The sequence below is a fragment of the Schistocerca americana genome, chromosome 1 (assembly GCF_021461395.2).
Source record: "Schistocerca americana isolate TAMUIC-IGC-003095 chromosome 1, iqSchAmer2.1, whole genome shotgun sequence".
NCBI lineage: Eukaryota > Metazoa > Arthropoda > Insecta > Orthoptera > Acrididae > Schistocerca > Schistocerca americana.
This window is the reverse complement of record NC_060119.1, coordinates 1,012,069,337-1,012,092,225: the sequence shown is the minus strand read 5'-3', so window position 1 is coordinate 1,012,092,225 and position 22,889 is coordinate 1,012,069,337. Positions and strand designations below refer to the sequence as shown.

Here is a 22,889-nt window from a genome sequence, read left to right as displayed (position 1 = left end):
AGAACATTCCAAAATGCGTCCTGCAATCTGAAGAAGAAGCATTGTAAGCATTAATAGTACCTGATTGTGAAAGCACTTCTAACTAGGATTCATTGTTTAACTATTTATAAAATTACCACAGTTTCCTGTAGAAAAGTCATGTTGTTGTTGTGGTCTTCAGTCCTGAGACTGGTTTGATGCAGCTCTCCATGCTACTCTATCCTGTGCAAGCTTCTTCATCTCCCAGTACTTACTGCAACCCACATCCTTCTGAATCTGCTTAATGTATTCATCTCTTGGTCTCCCTCTACGATTTTTACCCTCCACGCTGCCTTCCAATGCTAAATTTGTGATCCCTTGATGCCTCAAACCATGTCCTACCAACCGGTGCCTTCTTTTAGTCAAGTTGTGCCACAAACTCCTCTTCTCCCCAATTCTATTCAATACCTCCTCATTAGTTATGTGATCTGCCCATCTAATCTTCAGCATTCTTCTGTACCACCACGTTTCGAAAGCTTCTGTTCTCTTCTTGTCCATACTATGTATCTGCCATGTTTCACTTCCATAAATGGCTACACTCCATACAAATACTTTCATAAATGACTTCCTAACACTTAAATCTATACTCGATGTTGACAAATTTCTCTTCTTCAGAAACGATTTCCTTGCCATTGCCAGTCTACATTTTATATCCTCTCTACTTCGACCATCATCAGTTATTTTACTCCCTAAATAGCAAATCTAATTCCCTCAGCATCACCCGATTTAATTTGACTACATTCCATTATCCTCGTTTTGCTTTTGTTGATGTTCATCTTATATCCTCCTTTCAAGACACTGTCCATTCCGTTCAACTGCTCTTCCAAGTCCTTTGCTGTCTCTGACAGAATTACAATGTCATCGGCGAACCTCAAAGTTTTTATTTCTTCTCCATGAATTTTAATACCTACTCCGAATTTTTCTTTTGCTTCTTTTACTGCTTGCTCAATATACAGATTGAATAACATCGGGGAGAGGCTACAACCCTGTCTCACTCCCTTCCCAACCACTGCTTCCCTTTCATGCCCCTCAACTCTTATAACTGCCATCTGGTTTCTGTACAAATTGTAAATAGCCTTATGCTCCCTGTATTTTACCCCTGCCACCTTCAGAATTTGAAAGAGAGTATTCCAGTTAACATTGTCAAAAGCTTTCTCTAAGTCTACAAATGCTAGAAACATAGGTTTGCCTTTTCTTAATCTTTCTTCTAAGATAAGTCGTAAGGTAAGTATTGCCTCACGTGTTCCAACATTTCTACGGAATCCAAACTGATCTTCCCCGAGGTCCGCTTCTACCAGTTTTTCCATTCCTCTGTAAAGAATTCGCATTAGTATTTTGCAGCTGTGACTTATTAAACTGATAGTTCGGTAATTTTCACATCTGTCAACACCTGCTTTCTTTGGGATTGGAATTATTATATTCTTCTTTAAGTCTGAGGGTATTTCGCCTGTCTCATACATCTTGCTCACCAGATGGTAGAGTTTTGTTATGACTGGCTCTCCCAAGGCCGTCAGTGGTTCTAATGGAATGTTGTCTACTCCCGGCGCCTTGTTTCGACTCGGGTCTTTCAGTGCTCTGTCAAACTCTTCACGCAGTATCTTATCTCCCATTTTGTCTTCATCTACATCCTCTTCCATTTCCATAATATTGTCCTCAAGTACATCGCCCTTGTATAAACCCTCTATATACTCCTTCCACCTTTCCGCCTTCCCTTCTTTGCTTAGAACTGGGTTTCCGTCTGAGCTCTTGATATTCATAGAAGTGGTTCTCTTTTCTCCAAAGGTCTCTTTAATTTTCCTGTAGGCAGTATCTATCTTACCCCTAGTGAGATAAGCCTCTACATCCTTACATTTGTCCTCTAGCCATCCCTGCTTAGCCATTATGCACTTCCTGTCGATCTCATTTTTGAGACGTTTGTATTCCTTTTTGCCTGCTTCACTTACTGCATTTTTATATTTTCTCTTTTCATCAATTAAATTCAATATTTCTTCTGTTACCCAAGATTTCTATTAGCCCTCGTCTTTTTACCTACTTGATCGTCTGCTGCCTTCACTACTTCATCCCTCAGAGCTACCCATTCTTCTTCTACTGTATTTCTTTCCCCCATTCTTGTCAATCGTTCCCTAATGCTCTCCCTGAAGCTCTCTACAACCTTTGGTTCTTTCAGTTTATCCAGGTCCCATCTCCTTAAATTAGCACCTTTTTGTAGTTTCTTCAGTTTTAATCTACAGTTCATAACCAATAGATTGTGGTCAGAGTCCACATCTGCCCCTGGAAATGTCTTACAATTTGAAACCTGATTCCTAAATCTCTGTCTTACCATTATATAATCTATCTGATACCTTTTAGTATCTCCAGGATTCTTCCATGTGTACAACCTTCTTTTATGATTCTTGAACCAAGTATTAGCTATGATTAAGTTGTGCTCTGTGCAAAATTCTACCAGACGGCTTCCTCTTTCATTTCTTCCCCCCAACCCATATTCACCTACTACGCTTCCTTCTCTCCCTTTTCCTACTGACGAATTCCAGTCACCCATGACTATTAAATTTTCGTCTCCCTTCACTACCTGAATAATTTCTTTTATCTCATCATACATTTCATCAATTTCTTCATCATCTGCAGAGCTAGTTGGCATATAAACTTGTACTACTGTAGTAGGTGTGGGCTTCGTGTCTATCTTGGCCACAATAATGCGTTCACTATGCTGTTTGTAGTAGCTTACCCGCACTCCTATTTTTTTATTCATTAATAAACCTACTCCTGCATTACCCCTATTTGATTTTGTATTTATAACCCTGTATTCACCCGACCAAAAGTCTTGTTCCTCCTGCCACTGAACTTCACTAATTCCCACTATATCTAACTTTAACCTATGCATTTCCCTTTTTAAATTTTCTAACCTACCTGCCCGATTAAGGGATCTGACATCTGAAAAGTCATCAGAACATCAAAACCAATTGCAAAATGATTTAAATGAGGTATCTCTATGCTGCGAAAAATGGTAATTGAATCCAAATAATGAAAAGTGTGAAATCATCCACATCATTACTAATTGTTAAATTTCAGTTACACAATAAATCACACAACTCTAATGGCTGTCAGTTCAACTAAATACTTGAGGATTAGAATTACAAATAACTTAAACTGAAATGAAAACGTAGATAGTGTTAAACTTCCTGGCAGATTAAAACTGTGTGCCCGACCGAGACTCGAACTCCGGACCTTTGCCTTTCGCGGGCAAGTGCTCTACCATCTTAGCTACCGAAGCACGACTCACGCCCGGTACTCACAGCTTGACTTCTGCCAGTATCTCGTCTCCTACCTTGTTGCTTGGAAAGTCAACAAAAGACTGTGCTTCATCGATAGAACAATAGACTGCGCTTCATTGATAGAACAATTAGAAGCTGTAATAGGTCTACTAAAGAGATTGCTTACATTATGCTTGTCTGATCTCTTCTGGAGTATTGCTGCATTCTATGGAATCTATACCAGACAAGAAGACACTGAAAAAGTTCAAATAAGGACAGCTTGTTTTGTATAATTATAAAATAGGGGAGAGAGTGCGAGAAATGTTGTCGCAGAAGCTGAGTAGCACTGTCACTATGGTGTAGTGGTTATGATATTAGGCTGGTGCATGGAGGGTCGGGAGTTCAAAGCTCACCTGAAGTGTAAAATTTTAATTTCTATATTTGGTTCAAGGATGTTCTAGAAGTATCCCAAATATCGAGAATCATTGTACTGGAATGTTCTGTAACTGTATATATACTGCATGTGTTCTGGCCGGAGGCAGTTCACTCCGTGCTCTTGTATGTGCAAGTGCTGAATAAACCTTTGTCAAGTGAAGTTAGTGTTCGTGATTCATCTAATTACACTGTCTTCTACGTGACGATATTCTGGTGGAGATGCTGGGTATTAGAACTCGTGATATCGCACATTATCGATGACGCAGTGGCTCTCATCAGGCCATGACAGAGCCGCTGTTTCTGTGGTGAGAAAACCGAGTTTGAGCCATATTCAACAAATCACAATTTACCAGAGGCAGAAGAAGAAGAAGGCTTTACGATGACAGCAACAGTGTGCCACCACATGAGACATCCTTCCGAGTTCTCTGGTGGTGACAACCAAGATCCAAACAAGTGGCTGAAGGTATATGAGCATATAGCCAAATTTAACAAATGGGATGACACCGCGTGTGTGGCTAATGTATTTTTCTACTTGGAGGGCACTGCCAAGCAATGGTATGAGAACAACAAGGAGAAGTTCACAAGCTGGGAAGTATTCCAGGTGGAACTGTGCAAGTATTTTGGCGACACACATCGACAGAAGTGCAAGGCTGAAGATAAATTAAAGTGCAGGGCACAACGTCCAGGAGAAACTACAGCATCCTACATTCAATACATCTTGTTGCTGTGTAAAATAGTGGATCCTAGAATGAAGGAGGAAGACAAGGTTGCACATCTCATGAATGCTGTTGCTGAGGACATGTATCAAGCCTTCCCTGAAGGAAGTTTCAACAGCAGACAACTTCATAAAATGGTGCCACTATATCGAGACAATGCATCAAAAATAAATTACACACAAAAAGTTTGAACGGCTTCTGAACGTCGTATCGATGTCTGTGATGGAGGAAGCAACTGATTTCACAAGTGTTCTTCATCAGATAGTGAGAGAGGAAGTTCAGAAGGCACTTGGATTGCACAGCGAGCAAAAAACCGAGACGCTTCAAGAGGTCATAAGGGAGGAAGTGAAACAGACATTGAACCCAATCTCTTGTCCTTCATTTCCCTTTAAAATGGTGAAAAAGTCGAGACCCAAGTGAAGTTACGTTCCTACAATGCCACACGAGGCACCTGTGTGGGCACCAAGGAAGACTGACATCTGGAGGACCCACGATAACCAACCTGTATGTTTCCATTGCGGACAACCTGGACATGTGGTGCGCTATTGTCGAGCAAGGTGCCAGATATTTGATGATGACCACGCCAGAAGACAGCAGACCGATCTTAGCTGATGCCAACTCCAGGACGACGAAGATGAACAAGATGATGTGGGTGCAGGACGATGTAGGTCACCATCGCCATTTAGAAGCTCCAGCCAATCACGTAGCTGCCACAACCTGGAAAGCTAAAGGGTGCGACCTTCCTTGGAGGTGAGGCCACTGAAGAGAAGAATCCTCCTCTGTCGATCACTACAAAAATGATAGAAAACTATGTTGATATCTTGATGGATAGTCAACCAGCCCAAGCTCTTGTGGACTCTGGAGCATCATATTCAGTCGTTTCAGAGAAGTACCATCGCTTCCTCCATCACAGACATCGATATGACGTTTAGAAGCTGTTCAAACTTTTTGTGTGTAATTTATTTTTGATGCATTGTCTCGATATACTTGGCAGAAAACCGTATTTGTCGACAACAATGGTACGGTTTTTTGCTCGCTGTGCAATCCAAGTGCCTTCTGAACTTCCTCTCTCACTATCTGATGAAGAACACTTGTGAAATCAGTTGCTTCCTCCATCACAGACATCGATACGACGTTTAGAAGCCGTTCAAACTTTTTGTGTGTAATTAATTTTTGATGCGTTGTCTCGATATACTTGGCAGAAAACCGTATTCGTCGACAGCAAAACATCTCTGCAGAAGGTGGCTAATGGGAAATATGTAAAACCTTCAGGAAGATGTGTCATTCGTGTGGGTATAAGTGGCCATATACAGCCCTTAGATTTCATCCTCTTACAAGAGTGTAGTCATGACGTCATTCTCGGATGGGACTTTTTGAAAGCTTCTCAGGCAATTATAGTTTGTGGTCGCTCAAAGGTTATGCTATACGAGATGAGATACTGTGGACAAGAAGATGCGCATCCGAGTGTGTGGAGACTATGTGTGCTGGATGAAGTGATCATTCCTGCAGTCAGTGCTAGAAAGGTAACTGTCATGTGTCATGCCATGCATGAACCCATGGATCTTGTAGTGGAATGTAAGAGAAGCATACCACAGAAGAATAACTTGGTCATCCCAGCCTCTGTCGTCTTGTTTAAGAATGGATTTGGTGGATTGTGGATAGTCAACTGTCGCTGAGAACCACAGATCCTTCCAAGACGCATGTGCGTAGCAAACACTGAGCCGTTAATTGCAGAGCAGCTGAGTGTCATAGAAACCTCCCATGCCTAGTCTGTGGGCGAAATTAGTGCTACCACTATGAGATAAGTTCACTTAGCTCGACTATCACCAGATCTCACTAAGAAACAACAGAAGAAGCTGCTTGCCATTCTTCAAGAGTTCTCTGAATGCTTCAATCCACAGGTGAAGAGCCAATTAGACAATTTGACGGTGAAGCACCTGACTAGCACTGAAGACCATCATCCAATAAGCCAGAGAGCATACTATGTGTCATCAACGGAACGTCGAATAATTCGCGATGAGGTAGAGAAAATGACGAAGAATGACATCATACAGCCTTCGCAGAGCCCATGGTCGTCACCAGTGGTTCTCGTCAGGAAGAAGGATGGTAGTTGGCGCTTTTGTGTTGATTACAGGAAGCTTAATAAGGTAACTAAAAAGGACATTTACCCTCTTCCACGAATTGACAATACACTAGAGTGTCTGAAGGGGGCTAAGTTTTTCTCAACCATGGACGTGTACTCGGGATACTGGTAAATTGAAGTAGATGAGGCTGATCGTGAGAAAACTGCATTCGTCACCCCTGAGGGCCTGTATGAGTTTAAGGTAATGCTGCTTGGTTTGTGTAATGCACCAACAACTTTTGAATGGATGATGGGTAATCTTCTAAGTCACCTGAAGTGGATGCTGTGTCTTTGTTATTTAGATGTCATTATAGTGTTCTCAGAGACATTTGATGAACATGTAAAAAGACTGAGGGCCGTTCGTAAGTGTCTCCAACAAGGTGGACTGAAACTTAGTCCAAGAAAGTGTCTCTTTGGAGCAAAAGAAATCAAAATACTTGGACACCTTGTGTCAAATGAAGGTGTGTGGCCAGACCCAGATAAGGGGAGATCTGTAACGGAATCTCCTATTCGTAAAAGTATTAGAGATGTGAGAAGCTTCCTCAGATTATGTCCTTATTACTGTCGTTTTATCAAAAACTTTTGTATCAGAGCCAAGCCACTCCAAGAGTTGTTAAAAGCCGGTGCTAAATTTATCTGGGGTGGTGCTCAACAAGATTTTTCAGATTTTTCAATGTGCTGTGAAAAGCTCTGACGACTGACCCTGTACTTGGTCTGTACGATGAGAGAGCACCTACACAACTACACACAGATGCCAGTGGGTAAGGGATTGGTGCTGTTCTGGTGCAAATTTCGGATGGAAAAGAGAAGGTTATAGCCTATGCTTCTAAGACACTTACAAAAGCTGAGAGAAACTACTCAACTTCAGAAAGAGAATGTCAGAGAATGTCTTGCTGTGACCTGGGGCATGTGCAAATTTCGACAGTATCTCTATGGAAGGCCATTCACAGTTGTTACAGACCATCATTCACTTTGTTGGTTGACGGGTCTTAAGGATCCAAAAGGACAACTCGCCAGGTGGGCACTATGTCTTCAAGAGTATGACATCACCATTGTGTACGAAAGTGGAAGAAAACACCAAGATGCTGACTGTCTCTCAAGAAACCCTGTGCAAGACCATAAAGACTTTGATGAAGATAGTGACTGTCTCGCCGCACTCCAGGATCTCTCTGCTGAGCAGAAGAAGGACGCCAAGATATCTCACATTATGCTTGCCTTAAATCGGCCAGAGGATGTGAAAGGACAGTTTAAGGTAATTAATGGATTACTTTGTAAGAAAAACTTTGATCCATGTGGAAAGAGGTGGCTACCAGTGATTCCTAAGCATGTGCGCTTAGATGTTATACAGAAATTCTATGACACACCTGAGGCCGGACATTTAGGATTTATTAAGACGTACGATAGGATCTACAAGAGATTTTTCTGGCCAGGTTTATTTAGGAGTGTCTGTCTCCATGTGTTGCGCTGTCGAGAGTGCCAGAGGAGAAAGGCAGTTCCTCAGAAACCACCTGGCCGACTCATACTAATTCCACCACCGAAATGCCTTTCCAGTGTGTTGGGATTGACCTCCTGGGATGATTTCCAACATCTGCTAGTGGCAATAGATGGATTATTGTTTGCACTGATTATTTGACATGCTATGCCATTACAAAAGCCGTGAAAACAGCTGAAGAATTCGAGGTAGCCAAATTCATCATGGAAGACATTGTATTAAAACACGTTGCCCCAAGGTCATTAATTGCGAATCGAGGGAAAATTTATCAATCGAATCTTGTGACAGAGATAAACCGTTGGTGCAACATTACTCATGACATGACGACTGCCTACCATCTGCAAACTAACGGGCTTACTGAACACCTTAGTAAGACCTTGGCCGACATGCTATCAATGTTCGTCAGTGTTGAGCAGAGCAACTGGGATGAGGTGCTACCTTTCGTGATGTTTGCCTACAACATTGCCAAACAAGACACCACAGGATTTACACATTTTTCCTGGTCCATGGGCATGAGGCGACTACGACGGTGGTTACTGTGTTTCCGTTACGTCCTGATGACTAAATCGGCCATGTGTTAACCAGAGCTGAGGAAGCTCAGCAGTTAGCTCGACTCTGCATGCTGCAGGCTCAAGAAAACGATTGCTGAAGGTATGATGCGAGCCACCGCCCTTTTGTCTACCAGCCTGGTGACCTTGTCTGAATCTTCACTCCTGTTCGGAAGGTTGGTCTCTCTGAGAAGCTCCTCCGGCTCTACTTTGGACCTTATAAGGTTGTAAGACAGTTGTCTGGTATTACTTATGAAGTTGAAGATTTCGACCCCTACACAAGACGACGAAAGATCAGAGGAACAGTCCACGTTCTTCAAATGAAGCCCTATAAGGATCCTCCAACCCAGGGTAAATTCTAAGCTCCAGTGACAGGCAGCAAGTAGAAAAGTGACGAAGAGCGTAGTGGCAAAAGAAGTTCTAAGAAGATCATCGCCAGGATGAACATCAGTCGTCGGGAGTCAGGGTATGCAGGACCGATGACTCATTCCCGGACTAGGAGGACGTAACACCGAGACACTGTTCTCTTAAGGAGGGAGCAATGTCGCAGAAGAAGCTGAGTAGCACTGTCATTATGGTGTAGCGGTTATGATACTAGACTGATGCATGGAGGGTCGCGAGTTCAAAACTCACCTGAATTGTAAAATTTTAATTTCTATATTCTAGAAGTATCCCAAATATCGAGAATCATTGTACTGGAATGTTCTGTAACTGTATATATACCGCATATTTTCTGGCCGGAGGCAGTTCACTCCGCGCTCTTGTATGTGCAGGTGCTGAATAAACCTTCGTTAAGTGAAGTTAGTGTTCATGATTCGTCTAATTACACCGTCTTCTACATGACAATATGATACGCGAGTGGAGTGGCAGTCATTAAAACAAACACGTTTTTTCCTGTGGTCAAATCTTTTCACAGAATCTCATTCACCAGCTTTCTCCTCTGAATGTGAAAATATTTTGTTGAAGCCAACATACATGGGAAGAAATGATCATTATAATAAAATCAGAGAAATCGGAGCTCGCACCTAGGGACCCTCTGCCAAGTATTTAATTGTGAATTGCAGAGTAATCGTGTAGATGTAGAAATTTCCTCTATTAGAAAGATGTGCACCTGTTCTCTCACAGGTATAGCTAGAATTGTAAGGATCTGCATCTACATCTACATCCATACTCCGCAAGCCACCTGACGGTGTGTGGCGGAGGGTACCTTGAGTACCTCTATCGGTTCTCCCTTCTATTCCAGTCTCGTATTGTTCGTGGAAAGAAGGATTGTCGGTATGCCTCTGTGTGGGCTCTAATCTCTCTGACTTTATCCTCATGGTCTCTTCGCGAGATATACGTAGGAGGGAGCAATATACTGCTTGACTCTTCGGTGAAGGTATGTTCTCGAAACTTTGACAAAAGCCCGTACCGAGCTACTGAGCGTCTCTCCTGCAGAGTCTTCCACTGGAGTTTATCTATCATCTCCGTAACGCTTTCGCGATTACTAAATGATCCTGTAACGAAGCGCGCTGCTCTCCGTTGGATCTTCTCTATATCTTCTATCAACCCTATCTGGTACGGATCCCACACTGCTGAGCAGTATTCAAGCAGTGGGCAAACAAGCGTACTGTAACCTACATTCTAAACTCCTTCCCCCTCTCTCTGTCCATCTCCTCCTCCACTCCACTCCTTCTCTCTGTGCATCACCTCCTCCCCCATCTCTTTCTCCATTATAATCAGATTGCTGTAAATCAGTGTTAATAATTTCTCTCTCTGTGGTGTCCATATTTGAAAATATATTGTCTATAAGATTTTCCATTCTATTTGTTATTCTTGTGGAACTGTTTATAAGAGGAAACCTGTTGAAGCTGTGCATTACATTAAGAAATAACTCCTTTGGTGCACATTCATTCACAAGGTTTATAACAAAATCCCTACAGACAATTATAGTGGCTTTTCAGTAAACTAAAAGTTCAGCAGGAACTCAGATTTATTTATGCAAGTGTCTGTGCCTACACTGTATCATCTACGTCCTGCTATAATTATTGCTTTACCCAGCTTCCTATGCAAGTAAACAGCAGCAACTTCAAAATGGTTTTCAGTATTTAATGTTTTTCAGTACTTAATGTTTCTGCCTCACACCGCCTTTTATGTTTAACACTAGCAGGCCTGGCAATGCTTTGATATTGCTAAATATATGTATGTGGGAATATACATTCTAAACTCCTTCCCCCTCTCTCTGTCCATCTCCTCCTCCACTCCACTCCTTCTCTCTGTGCATCACCTCCTCCCCCATCTCTTTCTCCATTTCCTCCCTGTCTCCTCTTCTCACCTCTTTCTAACTTTGAGCCCTATTTATTGTTATTGCAAACAAAATGTTGATTGGGAATTGATGTTTCTTAAAATGAATGGGTAAATCGGTTGGGATCATTCTACATCTACATAGATACTCTTCAAGCCACAGTATGGAGCATGGCGGAGGGTACCCAGTACCACTACTTGTCATAGGGTGAAGAAGAAACGGTTGCCTTTATGACTCTGTGTGAGCCATAATTTCTCATATCTTATCTCTGTGATCCTTACATGGAATGTATGTTTGTGGCAGTAGAATCATTTGGCAGTCAGCTTCAAACACCAGTTCTCTAAATATTCTCAATAGTGTTTCTCGAAAAGTACGTCGCCTTCCCTCCAGGCATTCCCATTTGAGTTCCTGAAGCATCTCCGTAACACCCGTTGTTTGAACCAACAGGTAACAAATCTAACAGCCCGCTTTTGAATTGCTTTGATGTCTTCTTTCAATCTGATATGGTATGGATGCCAAACACTCGAGCAGTACGCAAGAATAGGTTGCAACACATCGTATATGTGGTCTCCTTTCCAGGTGAACCACTCTCTCCTAAAATTCTCCCAGTAAACCAGAGTCGACCATTCTCCTACCCTACCACAGTTCTCACATGCTCGTTCCACCTCATATCGCTTAGCAACATTATGCCCAGATATTTAAATATCTGGTAAATAATGGTATATGGGGTACGAGAGAGACCCCTTCAGTTGCCGGATCTGTGAGAGTCGTAGCTTCAATGACAGTTTTTCACTTAGTTCTAATTTGCAAGTTGTTGTTATCATAGTTGAAGCTTGCATTTATGTGTTTAAACCTGGCCACAGAACGGCAAAGAAAACTGTTTATATATAAGTGAGTAATCATTTCAAGTTGTTATGAAAAAGTGTCAAAAAGTACTTGACCAAAATATAGCTTGGATAGCACTTGGATGGGTCACCGTTCAGTCTGTCGTGTACTGTTGGCAAGCAGGGTGCACTCAGCTACTTGACTGAGAAGTAGTGACACTGGTCATGAAAACTGCCAACAGCATATGCTGACCACATTCTCCTCCATATCCGCATCCAGTGATGCCTAAGGGCTGAGGATGGCATCATGGCCGTTCAATGCCGTTGGGTCTTCAAAGCCTGTTCGGATGATAATTATTTATAAGTATATCGGTCAAGTACTTTTTGGCAACAATGTGAAACGACAACTTGCCAAAGTAGTACAGATTAGATTTAATAAAAATACAATATCCTCCACTTTGGGCATCCTTTCTACACAACTGACCTGCCAAATTATAATGATTAATTTTAACAACCCCTAACTCAGAATCCCTGTACCAGTCCTCCATAATACACATAATATTATTATTGTCATTGTTAATTGAAACTTGAAGTTCAAAAGATTAATTTCTCAAGCTCTGCGAATTATAGCTTACAATATGAAAATATGTAGAGTAGAGAATGATAACAGTTGTACTTACACTTACTGTGTCATATCTGATCCTGTTTTGAGGTGGGGTGCCAAAAATCCTTGAATACTACAGATTTTCTGCACATTGTATGTCTTTCTTTGGCTGCATTATAATGCTCGCTGTCGCTGCTACAGGTGAGGGAGGCTCTTCTGCTGCCACCAAAGGGTCGTGCTCTACTGCTGCTGGGTTGAGCCTCTGACTATTGGTTAGATTTCTCTGCTGCTAATGTAGGGTCCTCTGCTGCCAGCAAAGGGGTCCTCTGCTGCCAGTGTTGATATTGTAGTTGAAGTTTGTGTTTATAACTTTATATCTGGTCACAGAATGGGAGAGAAAAATGTTTGAGATTTTTTCATTTGGTTGAATGAACCACACATCAGTTGTCCAAAACTCAAAATCAGTTATATGAGTCTATTGAGTGAACCAAATGGTTATATGTTGGGAGTATAGGCATTTGCAAGGGGAGGCAGCGTGAGAGGGGGACCTATGCTCCCTCCTGGAATCTTGGGTACAGACTTCTATTCATTACAGAATTCTCACACATATATAAACTGTCCAGTCACATCAGTGTGATCTCTCGTCAAAAACCTGAATAATCACCTTTTGCAGTGTGAAATGCTGCGACTTGCAGAAAAAGAGTCAGGTTCTGAAAGGTGCCTTCAGGGGTGTGGAGCCATGCCAACTTCAGTTCTGTGGCCAACTGCACTTGGTTTCTCTGTTGAAGATATACTGCTTGAACAGCCTGATTGAGGTGGTTTAAAGCCAGCAAGTTTGGTGGGCAGGGGAGGACAGGGGCTGAGAAAAAACAAACTGCATGTAGGGATGGACATGATCCCCAAGGATAACTGCATACTTGTGTTGATCCATTGTGTTTTCCAGAATGACAATAACACCCAAAGAATGCCATGAAAACATTCCCCAGACCATAATGCTCCCTCCTCCAGACTGGACCTTCTGACAGTTGTTTCAGGATGTTTGCTGTCAGTCCTATGGAGCATAAAGGAGATTCATCTGAAAAGACCACCTGTCACTACTCAGTGAATGTCCATTTGCAGTATTGGCATGCAAATTCCAGCCTTTGTCACCCATGAACAGTGGCCAGAAAGGGTTTATGAACCAAGCATCTGCTGCAGAGACCCATACACAACAGGGCTTGCAGATCAGTCGTTGGGGAGACGCTGTTGATAGCTCTTTGGTTCATCTATGTGGTCACTTACTCAACAGTTGCATGCCTATTCTCCCATACACATATCTCTAGCCATCATTCACCTCTATCATCTGTGGCCCGTGGTGGACCACAGTTGCCTCAGCACCTGTTTTGAATAGCGCAATTTTGCCATTGGTATCCTTTAACCATGGCACCATGCAAACAGTTTACAAACCTAGTTGTTTCGGAAATGCTTCCACCCTTGGCCTGAAAGCCAATGATCATGCCTTTTTGGGAATCAGATAAATTGCTCTGTTTCTGTATTATGACAATGACTGCACTGTTTTCCACATTGCCCTGACACATTTTATATCTGCTCCTGACACCTCCCATCTGTGAGTGGTTATTGCACTTAGCTGGTTAATGTGACAGTACTGTGTATATATATGATTGTTTGTGACTGTATTACACTGTAGCTCTAGAGTTGCTGAAAGCGATGGGAAATGCTTTGGATTTCACAGATGTGAGCTCAAAATTAATTTGTCAAAGAGTTACACGAATATCTTGTAATGGTAGATTCAGATCATGATACATTGCTATAAAGTTTGTTGAGATCACTAGACTGTTGACATTTTGAACAGATACTGTAGAGAGAAAGTAATCATTCAGTTTATATATATATATATATATATATATCTAAAAACAAAGATGATATCAATATAATGGAAGGAAACATTCCACGAGGGAAAAATTATATATAAAAACAAAGATGAGGTGACTTACCGAACAAAAGCGCTGGCAGGTCGATAGACACACAAACAAACACAAACATACACACAAAATTCAAGCTTTCGCAACAAACTGTTGCCTCATCAGGAAAGAGGGAAGGAGAGGGGAAGACGAAAGGAAGTGGGTTTTAAGGGAGAGGGTAAGGAGTCATTCCAATCCCGGGAGCGGAAAGACTTACCTTAGGGGGAAAAAAGGACAGGTATACACTCACACACACACACATATCCATCCACACATACAGACACAAGCAGACATATTTAAAGACAAAGAGTTTGGGCCAAAACTCTTTGTCTTTAAATATGTCTGCTTGTGTCTGTATGTGTGGATGGATATGTGTGTGTGTGCGAGTGTATACCTGTCCTTTTTTCCCCCTAAGGTAAGTCTTTCCGCTCCCGGGATTGGAATGACTCCTTACCCTCTCCCTTAAAACCCACTTCCTTTCGTCTTCCCCTCTCCTTCCCTCTTTCCTGTTGAGGCAACAGTTTGTTGCGAAAGCTTGAATTTTGTGTGTATGTTTGTGTTTGTTTGTGTGTCTATCGACCTGCCAGCGCTTTTGTTCGGTAAGTCACCTCATCTTTGTTTTTATATAAAAACAAAGATGATGTGACTTACCAAATGAAAGTGCTGGCAGGTCGACAGACACACAAACAAACACAAACATACACAGAAAATTCAAGCTTTCGCAACAAACTGTTGCCTCATCAGGAAAGAGGGAAGGAGAGGGAAAGACGAAAGGATGTGGGTTTTAAGGGAGAGGGTAAGGAGTCATTCCAATCCCGGGAGCGGAAAGACTTACCTTAGGGGGAAAAAAGGACGGGTATACACTCGCACACACACACATATCCATCCACACATATACAGACACAAGCAGACATTTTGGTCTTTAAATATGTCTGCTTGTGTCTGTATATGTGTGGATGGATATGTGTGTGTGTGCAAGTGTATACCCGTCCTTTTTTCCCCCTAAGGTAAGTCTTTCCGCTCCCGGGATTGGAATGACTCCTTACCCTCTCCCTTAAAACCCACATCCTTTCGTCTTTCCCTCTCCTTCCCTCTTTCCTGACGAGGCAACAGTTTGTTGCGAAAGCTTGAATTTTGTGTGGTGTCTCGACAAAATGATGACAAAGCACAAAAACAGTTTTTTTGTTGGAATATGTATAATGTTTATGTGTTACAACAATGCAGTTTTCATTCAGAAGGAATTATCGAAAAGAACTGCCATGCAACCAGAGCACTGTCCATTGGTATCAACAGTTTATGGACACTGATTGTCTCTGTAAACAAAAAACTACTAGTTGACCAAGTGTCCCAGATGCAACCATGGAGAGAGTGAGGGAAAGTCTCTTACGCAGTCCTAAAAAAATCATCGGCCCATGCAAGTCACGAACTTAGAATACCACTGCAAATTCTGAGGAAGATTCTTCGATGGTGGTAACATTTCAAACTGCACTGTCTGTAGCTCATGCAACAGTTTTAAATGGCAGTTTCTGTTTTGCATCACAATGCAGGTAGCACTTGAGGCAGAACATTTTGTCTCCAAGCTGATATTCAATGATGAAATGCCTTCTATTTATCTGGAAAGGTTAATCATTGCAATGTGAGAGTGTGAGGCACTGAAAATCCTCATCAAATTGTGGTGCATGAATAGGATTATCCAAAGCTTATCTGCGCAGTGTCACCAACAAAGTTGTATGGAGCGTTCTACTTGTGTGAGAATACATGTACATCTGTGACATGTACCTCTTACCTTGATATCACTGGATTGGGTGTAGTAGTGAAGATGACGTGGCTCTGTTCCCTTGTCGATCTTGCCCCTTTCTTGCGCCCTCCCAAAATCACATGACCTGATGCCTTGTGACCTTTTCCTTTTGGGGTACATTAAGGGCTGTGTTTACGTACCACCATAGCGAGCAACACTTCTGAGAATGCATCAGTGTTGTTGTGCTGAGTGTTGATAGGATGTTGCTACATAAGGTATGGAACAAACCTGACTACTGCTTGGACATGGGTTGTGAGACTAGAGGGGGCAAAAAGCATTGTGAGTTTACAGTTCTATTTAGGCTTCAGTCATATTTGTTTGTGTAACACTTTGGGAAATACAGAGCTATGAAAACAAATGAATCATTTATAGTAACACTGTATCACAACCCATCTATAACTGGCCAAGAGATATAATGAATTTTAACAAATTACTTGATAGTAAGATATCAAAACTACTGATGACTTACATCAAAACTCAGCTGCTGCTCTTGAGCAGCTGTACCAAGTTCATCAGAAAAAAATGTGTGTTCACCCAGACTATTGATTGTCAATACTTTTATCGTATATTTAATGTAATGTGTTAAATTCACTACTTTCAGATATATTTATGAATTGTCCTTTGAGTTTGTGTTTTTGGAAGATGGAAAAATAACTGTTACATTTTATTTCAGAAATGTATCATCCCTGGAACATATTCATGTGGCATTAAATGTACTTTATTGAATTCACAACATGCGAGGTGTTATAAACACTGGAATCCAAAGTTTAAGAGGCTTAGGGGGCTTAAGGTGAGTTCTTACAGTTACCTAAATTTAAATTTCGTTGGTAATTTAAATGTAAAAATGAAAAATAAATGAAGTAAGTGTCAGGTAGTTAAAAAGCCCTGCCTGTTAATAGCAGACTGAGACTGGAATGTATCAAATAACTGAGACCAAACCATATGTACATTGCATTCCATTATAATTTGTCAGAACTAAAAGGAAAAAAGGGGAAGATAAAAATAGTGTAGAGAAGTGATAGAGAAGCTTGAGGAAATGTGCATAACAAGAGGTACTTGGGTCATAAAGTTGGAAGAAAATTCACGGCAAGAGAAAACAAAGTGGAATGTTGCTTGCCTGTATGTAATTTGTAATTATGAAAATTCTGTTCATATACAATATTCATTGATGAATGTCACTAACAAACCCTGATGCAGCCCTTTTTAGGTTTTCCCAGTTATCTAATAAAGTTTCATTGTCTGGCTTTCAGGTTCAGAAAATTGAATTACCAAATTTTGAAGAAGACACGGACGAACTGTCTGAAGAAGAAGTACGGAGTAGACTTAAGGAAAGAGGTCTTCTCCCACCAAGGCCATGGGTAGAAAGACCATTTTTCATAAGTTGCACAGGTGGTGCATTTGAACCATATGTTCCACCAGAAGGTGATGGGAAAATGTCCATAATTTCTGTTCCAGTAAGTAGATTTAAATAACTAGAACTTCATGTATCCATCATAATAAATGAAGAAATTTATGTCTGTTTGCAAGGGATCTCAGTTACTATTTTTGTAACATATTCTTTTTGTGAATGGCAAAAGGCAAGGGGACTCTACAGCTGTCTGAGGACATGTGGCTCTACTCTTTGGCTTAATGACCATGGCATCCTAATGGGTAAAACATTCCAGCAATTGAGTAGTTCCCCATTCAGAACAGCAGACAGGGACTACTCAGGAAGATATCATCATCAGGAAAAACAAAACTGCCATTCTATAGGTTAGAGTGTGGAATTTTAGATACGTTGATCGGGATGTAGATTGGAGAATTTAAAATGGAAAATGGAGAAGTTGAAGTTAGATATAGTGAGAATTAGTGAAGTTCGATGGCAGGATGAGCAGGACTTCTGGTCAGGTAATTACCATTGTACAAATACAAAATCAAATAAGGATACTGCAGGAGTAGGTCAATAGAGCATAAGAAAATAAGAACGCAGGTAAGCTACTATTACAGCATAGTGAATGCAGTATTTTAGCCAAGATAGACACAAGCCAACACCCATCACAATAGAACAAGTTTATCTGCCAACTAAGATGACAGATGAGGAAGAGATTGAAAGAATATATGATGAGATAAGAGAAATTATTCAGATAGTTAAAGGGAGAGGAACATTTCATTGTGGTGGGGGACTGGAATTCAGTAGTAGGAAAAGGAAGAGAACGAGGAATAGCATATTGAGTGGAAAAGGGGGGGGGGGGGGTGTGAATGCCGCCACATAGAATTTTGCACAGAGCATAATTTAATCAGTGCTGTCACCTGGATCAAGAATGATGAAAGAGGGTTGTATACTTGGAAGAGATCTGGAGACACTGAACGGTTTTGGATTTATTATATAATGGTAAGACAGAGATTTCAGAACCAGATTTAAACTGTAAGACATTTCCGGGTAAGGTGTGGACACTGACCATAATTTGTTGACTTTGAGCTGTAGATTAAAACTGAAGAAATTGCAATAAGGTAGGAAATTAAGAAGATGGGATCAGGAAGAAAGAACCAGAGATTGTTGAGAACTTCAAAGGGGAGCACCAGGGAGCGGTTGACTGAAACAGGGGAAAGGAATACAGTAGAAGGCAAATTGGCAGCTTCAAGAGATGTAATAGTGAAGGCAGCAGAGGATCAAATAGGTAAAAAGACAAGGCCTGGGATAAATACTTGGTCATTACAGGAGATTTTTAATGTGATTGTTGAAAGGTGAAATTTAAAAATGCAACAAATGAAGCAGGTGAAAGGGAATACAGGTGTCTAAAATATGAAGTCCAAATGACTAAGCATGGATGGCTAGAGAACAAATGCAAGTCCATAGAAGCATGTGTAATTTGTGGAAAGGTAGATACCACCCATAGGAAAATTAAAGAGACTGGTAGAGAAAAGGGAAGCAGCTGTATGAATATCAAGAGCTCAGATGGAAAACCTATCTAAGGAAAGAAGGAAAAACTGAAAGGTGGAAGGGATATGTACAGAAGCTATACTAGGAAAATGAACTTAAAGACAATATTATAAGAGGGTAAGAGGAAATAGATGGTCAGAGATATGACACTGCAAGAGGAAACTAACAGAGAGCTGAAAGACCTAAGTCGACACGAGGCCTCTGCAGTAGGTGAAATTCCCTCAGAACTGCTGATATCCTTGGGAAGACAGCCACACTTTAACTACCCCACTTGTTGTGCAAAATGTATGAGACTAGGGAAGCACCCTCAGATATCAAGGATAATGTAATAATTCCAATTCCAAAGAAAGCAGGTTCTGACAAGGGTGAATATTACCAAACTATCAATTTGATAAGTCATTATCGCAAGATAATCACACAAATCATTTACAGAAGAAAGGAAAAATTGGTAGAAGCCAACTACAGGGATGATCAGTTTGCAAGGCAATACTGCCCCTCCAACTTATTATAGAGGATAGGTTAAAGAAAACTAACCTATGTTTATGGCATTTGTAGACTTTCAGAAAGCTTTTAGTAATGTTGACTGGAATACACTCTTTAAAATTCTGATGGTAGTAGGGAGAAAATACAGGGAGAAAAAAAATTATGTACAACTTGCACACAAACCAGGCTGCAGTGGGAAGGCATGAAAGGGAAGCAGTGGTTGAAATGGGAGTGAGATAGGCTTGTAGCTTATCTCCAATGTTATTCAAGCTGTACATTGAGCAAGCATTAAAAGAAACCAAAGAAAAATTTCGAGAAGAAATTAAGTTTCAGTGTGAAGAAACACAATCTTTACAGTTTGCATATGGCATTGTATTTCTATCAAAAATGGCTAAGGACTCAGAAGAGCATTTGAAGGGAAGAAACAGTATCTTGAAAGGAGGATACAAAAAAAGCAAAACAACAACAAAAGCAAACAAAACAAGTATAATGGAATGTTGTCAAATTAAATCAGCTGCTGCTGAGGGAATTCAACTAGGAAACAAGAAACTAAAAGTGGTAAATGAATGTTGTACCTCATAACAAAAAAGCCATGAGGTGGCATCTCCAGAAGAAGAATATTGGACAGTCGTACGGGACAATAGCTCATAATGGATACAATGTATGGCATAGCCACATGGCAGGAGAGGTACAGTTCTAGCTAATGTGGTAAATAGCATGATGAGCAAGGGTAGACTGAGGTTGATTGCCAGGCGGTGATCACATACAATGATCGTACCTAGGAGGTGGTGCTGGGAGGCACCTACACAGCATTAATGTATGTTTGCTTGGCCGTGGTGTCTCCCCCAAGGAGGCCTTGCTTTGCAGTAGTGGATGTGGAGTAACTGTTGCATTGCATGAGCCAGTTATGCATTGGAGATGACAGATAGTGCCCAGTAACTAGGTGGTAGCCCTGTGGGGAAATGGCAAGTTGCGTATCAGCAAGTTGATCCTCACCTATCTGGGCACCCTGGGAATGCTCCTAACCAGACCTATGTCTTCGGGACTGTCAGATGGCCTCCAGTTTTACTAGCTCCCAGTCAGCGCAGACAGGAGCTTGCAGCCAGAAGTACCCTCCTGGCAGCACAGTCAAGGGCTTAGTGACTCCGATGCTGGTAGTGGAGACCCTTCCATCTCTAAGATGGGTCCTGGCACGCAAGGGAGCTGCAGCAGTGCAGGCATTCTTGGTTGGGCAGTACTGCTGCATGATCTTCTTCCAACCTCCAGTCAATCTCAGGTGACCTATAAACAGAGAGAGGAGAGGACGTAGCTGGGATTAGGGAAAAACACCACTGAACCAGAGGGCAGGAATGGATTGGGAGCAGAAGCGGAGATAGCAAAGGATGGTGAAAGAGAAATGAAAGGTGGCTTCTCTGCTACAGGCCTGGAGGTTGGTGGCAGCTGGGTCACCCACCACAGATGGAGCTGATTTTCATGGCATGTTACTGTTTGGTCCCCTGTAGACAGAGTCAGCTTGCAGTTCCCTACTGCTGCCAGATGACCGCCAGAATCCACTTGTTCTGGCGTCCAAAGCCCCTTGCTCAAATGTGGGTGCCTGGCCAGAAGCATGCAGCAGATCACACTGCAGACAGGCCTCCATGCATTGAGCATGAGATGGAGGAGTGTACAGGGCTAATGGCCATGGAGGATTTCCTCTGGACTCATCGCCTGTATTGGTGTCAATCTGTATTTTAAAAGTTTTCATGAGTATTTTGGTCTCACCATTTGATTGATGGTGGAAAGGCAGAGACAGCAGGTGTTGAACACCATTTTTTGTAGCAGAACTCACCAGAAACCTGGGAGTGAAATTGTGGCCTATTGTCTGACACCAGCGTGAGATGATATCCTTCAATAGTGAAAATTCTGCTGATTACTGCAACCATAGCTTCTGCACGGCATGAGACCAGGGTGAGAATGTTTGTCAGGGAGTCACTTGCTGTTGTTCACACTGATGACAGTTGCGGGCAAGATGTTTGATCTGCTGGTTTTTCCCCTGCCAGTACACAGGGCGCTGGGCATGTAAGTTCATGAGACACCCCAGTGACCTTGGTACAATAGCTGTAACATTGCCAGGTGCAGATATAGTATCAGGCTACCCTGAGAGACCCTTCACCCCTGGTTAATAGGATAACTTCATCCACCAGGATTAGCCAATATCATAGGTGAAAGTAATGTCATGGTGGGTGGGAGTCCCAATCGGGAATCCGGTCCAGTCAGTGCTGTTGTATGTACTGCAATACCTGAGTACTTGTTGTAAGATGGTGTTCTTGGCCATGGCCACAGCTACACAGACCCCCATAACAGGGAAAGGATCCACCACCTGTTGAGCCTCTTCGTTTGCCTGGAAGCACAAGATATCCCCTTGTTTGAACTCTGGGTTGGGCCCCAACAGGAGATGGGTCAAGCTGCCGACAGTGACATGGTGAGTGGTATTGTGGATGTGAATTTCGTAACGAGAAAAAGTGCCCAGGGCTGGAGTTGGTCGGCAGGCCTCTCAGTTAACATTGCTGCAGGACTGAAGAGGGAGAGCCACAGCTCATGATCTCTAAAGAGGTGAAACATTGCTCTGTATACGAATACATGGAATTTATTCAGTGCAGAGATGATTGCCAGAGCCACTTTAACAATTTATGAATGTGTTTTCTACGTAGCATTGAATGTCTTTGACACGAATGTGATCAGATGTTCTGAGCCATCTACAACTCTACATGCTGGCAGGGCCCTCGAGGTCCTGTTCAGAGGCATCTGCTACCACTAACTGTTTGCCCAACTGAAGTATGGCAAGACATGGTGCTGATAGGAGGGCCTGGTGCAGGTTCTCGGAATGCTTGTTCAGGTGCCTGTGACCCACAAGTTTCCTAAGTGTTCTGCCATGTGGCCTCCTTCACCACAATGTTGTCTAGGTGATTTATGCAGCGTGGAACATCTTGCAGCAGTTGCTCGAGGAACCTTTGAAAGGTTACCAAGGCACTGGCTCCCTGAAAACCAGGCATTTGAAATTGTATAATCCATGTGGCATGTTTACTATCAGGACTTTCTATGATTCCTCATCGAGGGTAGCTGTAAGCAAGCTTTGGAGATATCAACCTTCGAAAACTAGTGACCTCCATGAGTGCAAAGAAAAGCTCGTCTTGTTTCAGAATGGGACACATATTAATCTCTGACTGGGAAATGACGGTAACGTTAGAATCTCCACAAAGATGCAGTTTCTGCAAAGTTTTCTCTGCAAGAAGTAAATGTGTTACTACTCACAGGCTTGGGTTCAGTGACATCCAAGGCTTTCTATATATCTCTCTATCTATCTATCTATATCATTCTTGATAGCATTCTGCAGTGTGAGAGGCACAGGTCATGCACAAAATAAGTAAGGACATACCAATTTCTTTGACGCAAT

At 42.0% G+C, this 22,889-nt stretch overlaps 1 protein-coding gene across 1 annotated transcript in view; it reads left to right on the top strand.

Annotated features, from left to right (window-relative positions):
• Window positions 1-22,889, top strand: part of LOC124616218 (probable 39S ribosomal protein L45, mitochondrial) — a 101,715-nt gene that overhangs the window by 18,484 nt on the left and 60,342 nt on the right. Inside the window, exons 3-4 of the mRNA XM_047144523.1 lie at window positions 16,727-16,843; window positions 17,304-17,507. Of these exons, the coding sequence (XP_047000479.1) occupies window positions 16,727-16,843; window positions 17,304-17,507 (321 nt within the window). The remainder of the gene's footprint in view (window positions 1-16,726; window positions 16,844-17,303; window positions 17,508-22,889) is intronic.